Consider the following 5,846-nt stretch of genomic DNA (forward strand, 5'->3'; position numbering starts at 1 on the left):
GGATGTGCTCCAGGGCAGTGCTGTCAGCCAAGCAGTACCTGAAATCACCATGCACAACTGTCGTCTTCTGAGATTCAGGAAAATGCAGAGGCAGCCACTCAATGAGTCTCTCCATGGCTGGGATAACGTGAGTTTCCATAGCTCGATACTGCTCTGTCCAGGTCTTAACTTGCTGCTGAATGTAATTACCTGTAAAAAGGGAACAAAGGCTCTCAGGGAAAGGGACAGGCACAAAAAGGCTTCAAAAGAGATGCATAAAAGATGCATGAAGAAAAAGTCAAACAGCCAAGCAGATCTCAGTCCAGCATCCTGCGATAAGCTCCAAGAGTTTAATTGTGATTTCCAGGGGGTCTCATACATTCTTAACTGGGCACTGGATTTGATATTCTGGTGGAAATAATCAGACCCTGGACAAAAATGTAACTTCTCCACCAACTCCAAGAAGCTGAGATAGCCCTGCAGAGAGACTGGAGGAGCTGAGAAAGTTTGGTCAGAGGTGGCAGCAAATAGGTTACTCCTGCACCCACAGTGCAGCTCTTGCTCATGGAAGGAAGCTCTGGGGACTACTAACAGGAAACACAGACCTGGAGGATCTAAAGCACCCTCCCACCACGCCAGGGGATTCAGACACCCTGCTGCTCATCTTCGCCTTCCCAACTGCCCCCAAGTTTGGCCCAACTCCTATACCCAAGCCTATCCCTTGAAACACTGATACACAGGAGAAGAAAACAGTGATAGAGGACACATAGCCTTCTCTCACCGTGCTCCCCGAGGTCCTCCAGTTTGGCTGCTCTGAGGTCTATGCTGTGGATCTTGGAGAGGACTTGACTCATGGCAGCATAAATAGCCCTCCGCTGGCTAGGCTGCAGCGCAGGTAGGGAGACGTCGCTGTAGACACGGCCAGCACAGTGCTCCATCAGGTAGAAAGGTGTGCCAAAGGTGCTGGGGAAGCAAGGTGGAACCGGCGGGTCTGAGGTTAATCCTGCTACCTACCACCCCTCAAAACTCACCTGCACCTTGAACGTGCCCCCAGGCCTGTAGCACACAGCTGTGGCATGATCAGCCCCAGGAAGCTGAGCCTGGGGCCGGGCTACAGCACCAACCACCTCCCTGCCTCCCCTGCAGTGAGCTCTGGAGCTGGGCTGTCAGACTGCACGCAAACATCACGAACGGTGACACACATTTAACTGCAGTGCAGAGACTTTATTACTGCAGCCAGCAGAGATCTGAGCGTAGCTGTGCTGACTGCAGGCTAGACAGGGTTTCCTGGTTGCAGACTTGCTGCTATCGCGGCTGAAGACCTTGGGGCAAGGACTGGCAGTTAGAAAAATCACCTCCTTATTGGAAACCTGAGAATACTGAGTCAACAGGAAGCCCTACAACATTGTTTTATAGCAGCTTTTCAAACGAAGATAGCATTTTGATTAATTGCTAAAATAAGGACACACCTAAAACAAGCCAAATAAAAGTATTGCTGTCCTTTGAACTTCTAGAGGCTCCTCTAGCTCGAGACTGGGCAAACACTAATTAGACCAGTGCACTTTGTGAGGTCTGGCTCCTTCGCTCCTCATCTTTGGGGGAATTTGGCTGAAGTTGTCAAGCACAGAGTGAAAGCTGAGGGACAAGATTACCTTCTGTCCTCGCAGAGAGCAAGTACAGTGGGAACAGGAACACCAGCCTCAGAGAGTGCCTTCAGTACCCTGCCAGGGCGAGCGAGAGAGCCATGTCAGCACAGAAAGGCATTAGGCAATTGATACTAGAACTGTGTTGTTGCTAGGCAGATACACAATATAAAAAAGAGACCTGTGCTTGGTTTTAAACACACTAAAATAGCATGGCTGGGGGTAGGGGAAAGAAGCACACCAAAATCTTTGTATGGTCCAGAGCCCCGAGACCAACACACTCTGAAAAACCAAGGGGAGATCACAACTGCTGCCCCACAAGTGTCCTGCTGCTCTGCTGCTGAGGGAGAGATCACTGGCACAGCAAACTGGTTTGCAGCATGACCCCTCCAGCATGGGGCTAGCCCTTCGCTCGCCTCCTCACCGCTCAGTTGCAGTGCTGTGCTGCAATCTCTCTCCCACCCAAGGTGCCAGACCCAACAGTGAGATCCTGCGTCTCCTGACATGTGCTGGAGAGCTGTGGTGTGCTCCGTGGGTTGGAAGGATTGGCAGTGCAGGCGTGGGGAGGGTGCTTTTCACAGGTGCAGGGTCCTAACTGCATGCTCACCACCAGCTGCAAGGCGGTAGCACAGCCTTGTATCTCAATCCAGGACGGCTCACGCTAGCCCTAGCAAACGGATAGATCCCACACCGGGATACGGAGCTGTGCAAAATGCAGGGGAGGACAATGTGGGAGGCAGGTGTGTGAAGTGTGTGTGTGATGTGGAACAGCCAAGCCAAGGCTGGAATACAGCACTGTCCCTAGGACAGGGCTGTCTGGGATCTCCTACACGAGTCTTCCCTGGTCAGCTGGCATGAGGAGCGCAGCTCCTTCTCACCTGTGTTCCCTTCTGACAGCAGGGCCTGAGGGATGCAGGCTGTCAGAAGGCTCCTTCTTCAGCACTAGCAAGCGATCTCCAAATTTGACGTAATAGGTCCGGGTAGACTGCCCGTGGCCAAACTGCCGTAACACTAGTGGGCCTGAAGAGTTGAGAGCAGAAGGTCAGCAGACAGAAGCATGAGCTGGGATTATTTCTCACCACTTCTCCAGGTTTTACTTCCCCTTCCTGCGCCTGGGTCTGAGATCTCACTTGCAGCAATCAGGAACCTACGCTTTGCTCCTGTGTCCCAAATCCCCGCGGAGCATGGCAACTGCTCACAGATGGCTCACGGGCCAGGAATATTCCTGGCACCTCTTTGGCAACTTGTGCTCAACCCCTCCCAAACGAGGAAGTCCTAAAATGTTGTTTCCCATTTCTGGGAAACAGTGACGATCACTGAAACCTGAATGGCTGCAACATTTACTTGGAGATTAGGAGCCTTTCATTAATACTATTTTTCAATCCATCTGTCGTATGACGAAAAGAGCCAATGGCTCCAGAATATGCGAGTTTTCAGGCTGAAGAGCAAAAAGCACTGCGATACCTGTTGCCTGGTCACTGAGAACATTTTCAAGGTACTTTTGCAGATGATCTTTTGGGATTTCCATGCTTGGTCTCACTGAACGAGTATATGGAACAAACCCTTGCAAAGGAAAACCCAGATGGGTTTCCAGCTCTTTGAGTGCTACTTCTGGATCATCGACCTGAAAGCAGGAGGGAAGGAGAAACAGTGGGTGACAGTTATAAGATAAAATTGCCTGGGAAAGAAAGAGCTCTGCATACTTGTGATGCATTTATCCGTGAGTCCAACAGCACCGATCCACTAGGACACACAGGAATTCACTGGCCAGTCCCTGCCAGCACAGAGTGCCTTTACCAATACTCGCTGAGCCTCCCACCTTGGTCTCTGTCCTGGAGATGTACCTGTTACTGTGGCACAGGCACTGTGAGCTTGGGCTGGGCTAAGAGCTGGAATTCCCTGTGTGCAGCCCACGGGAGCAGAGTTCACTCTTCCCACCAGTCCCATGCTTGTCCTTCCTCCTCACCAAAGTAAAACCCCTGTGCTCACTGTCTTCAAAGCCTGGGATTTAACCAGTCAGTCCCCAGCTGACAGATCCATGAAGCCTCAGAGCTTCTAGAAATTTATTAAATATGTCTTATTTTCTCACATCAGATGGATGTGGTTGTCTCAACCATACAGTTAGGGCTGTTTCTCTAACAGGGAACTGAGGTCCATAAAGGAGAAGTGACTTCTCCGAGGTTACACTGGCTGTAGGGTTTAGAACTGTGAACGAAACAGGCCAGTGGAGACGTTGCCAGTAATCCTCCCCTTCAACCCCACCATACCCTGTAGGAATAAGGACAGGCTGAAACAAAAGGCTTGGCTTGGCAACACGAGTCTGCCACAGCAATTGAAAAACCTGAGCCATCCAAGTCAAACACAGCTTCTGGACTTAGAAACCATACCCAAAGCCTGCCCCGGTTGCATTGCTTTGTACCTTCACCGTTTTAATGCCAAGCTGGGCTGCTGCTTTTAGGTTCTGGGTGCTGCTGTCGAGGAAGATGGTTTCCTGGGGCTGAACGCCCAAGCGCTCCAAGCACAACTTGTAGATACAAGGATCTGGCTTGCGCATTCCTTCCCGATAAGATTCAACCATCTATGGCAACAACAAATGGATTATGCATGAGCCTACTGTGACCACAAACATCTGTGCAGTGTTGGAAATGGAGGATGGGAGGGTGGAAAAACAGACTGACAGTCTAAGTAACATGTGAAATAAAGGACACGAGGAATGGAGGGCTGACAGAGCTGGATAGGATGTGATTCAAGTGACTGCGTGGGTGCCAATTGCTTGGCTGTGGCTCTGTCAGCTCAAATAAGCTAAACTGGCTCAGCCAGTCCTTGGATGGAAGATATCCAACGAGATGTCATGATGTGGGAGACTCATCGGATGTCCCAGACTGTGCTGAACCAATTGCTCAATGCAATATTTCACCCCTGCACTGATAGACACTCTAGGAATAGAAATTAATCTATTAGACAGACATAAAAGCCAATCCTAATGGAAATCCACATTCAATTTTTTTTTTCCCCACTAATTACTGTGCAGTGCTGTTGCCTGCTGTTACAGAAGAGCCACACTGCATGAGTGATGACACCGGATAGGCCATGGTTATTAAAGTGCTTTGAAACAGTCGGGGATGAAAGGTACTACAGAGCATCACAACAGAGCATCACTCCACGAAGAGAACTTCATCGGCACTGGTGTCACCAGTATAATGCACAGAAAGATGAGTCGATAATGACATAATGTTGACAAAAGGACTTTAAACAGTCCCAGGTTTTAAATGTATCGCTACGACTCTTCTTTGGATATTTTGTTGTCTCAATCAAGGCTATAAAACAAACTTAAGTCATGAATAAACTCCTGAAATTCAAAGATGTGAGTTGGGGCACACAAAAAAGCAAATTTTCTGTCATGCTGAGGTGAGTCCTCACAGCTGCCTGTTAAAGTGAAGCCACTCAAACCAGCCTCGAGGTTCATGGCTAATCTTCTGCTTCGTCTTTGCAAAAGCGAAGCGTGCTGGGAGCGGGGTCTCTGCCTGCTCATCAGCTCAGACAGATCGGCATGTTGGGGTCGTGGGATTTTTCTGATATGGGGGATGCTATTCAATTCTTTGGGATGAAACAAGCTTTAAAAGAGTAAGGACTAAACATAAAGCAAGCAGGGGCACTGGGTAATAATATTTATTTCTTGTATAGTGTTCCAGCTTCTAAATCCTTTATCAACATTGCTAGCTATGCCTGTTACACCTGTTACACGTATACTTGTGGTTGCGTGGGCATTTTACAAGGAATTGCACAAGTGCCTGCCACTCACTCAGACCCTCTTCAAGGCCCAGTCACTACAACGGATTATGCCCGGGCACATTTTCACAGACTGTTACATTTATGTCTACTAATACGTGCTGCTGGTTGCCGTTCATTTGGTACCTGCACGTAAAGAATTTCGGTTGCAGCTTTCTATAGACCTAGCTACAGAAATGCATTTTGGAATCCATCCAGGCTTACCACATCAAAGTGCTTCCGGCCTAGGGGCAGAAAGCTCTCTCCATTCAGCAGACAGAAGCTGTTGCTTAGAAGAGCCGTCTTAAGACCTTCTGCACGGATACACTGTACTGCTTCTGCCATTATGGGGAGCTGTTTTATCATCTCATTTCTGATTAAGTCCGAGAGAAAAGAGTCCACTGGAACACAGACATTTGCCTAAGAAACCAGAGAACAACACCCACCCCCCCCCCA

The 5,846-nt window shown here is 49.2% G+C and overlaps 1 protein-coding gene across 3 annotated transcripts in view; it reads right to left on the minus strand.

Moving 5' to 3' along the window:
• The window catches only part of ACAD10 (acyl-CoA dehydrogenase family, member 10), a 14,840-nt gene that overhangs the window by 6,851 nt on the left and 2,143 nt on the right, over window positions 1-5,846 (minus strand). For all 3 annotated transcript variants that reach the window (XM_009334416.1, XM_009334417.1, XM_009334415.1), the window contains exons 3-9: window positions 5,616-5,810; window positions 4,042-4,200; window positions 3,087-3,246; window positions 2,501-2,642; window positions 1,632-1,700; window positions 761-942; window positions 39-189 (exon numbers count right to left, since the gene is read on the minus strand). In XM_009334416.1, coding sequence (XP_009332691.1) covers window positions 39-189; window positions 761-942; window positions 1,632-1,700; window positions 2,501-2,642; window positions 3,087-3,246; window positions 4,042-4,200; window positions 5,616-5,810 — 1,058 coding nt within the window. The remainder of the gene's footprint in view (window positions 1-38; window positions 190-760; window positions 943-1,631; window positions 1,701-2,500; window positions 2,643-3,086; window positions 3,247-4,041; window positions 4,201-5,615; window positions 5,811-5,846) is intronic.

The sequence above is a fragment of the Pygoscelis adeliae genome, unplaced genomic scaffold (genome assembly GCF_000699105.1).
Source record: "Pygoscelis adeliae isolate BGI_AS28 unplaced genomic scaffold, ASM69910v1 Scaffold262, whole genome shotgun sequence".
Classification (NCBI taxonomy): domain Eukaryota; kingdom Metazoa; phylum Chordata; class Aves; order Sphenisciformes; family Spheniscidae; genus Pygoscelis; species Pygoscelis adeliae.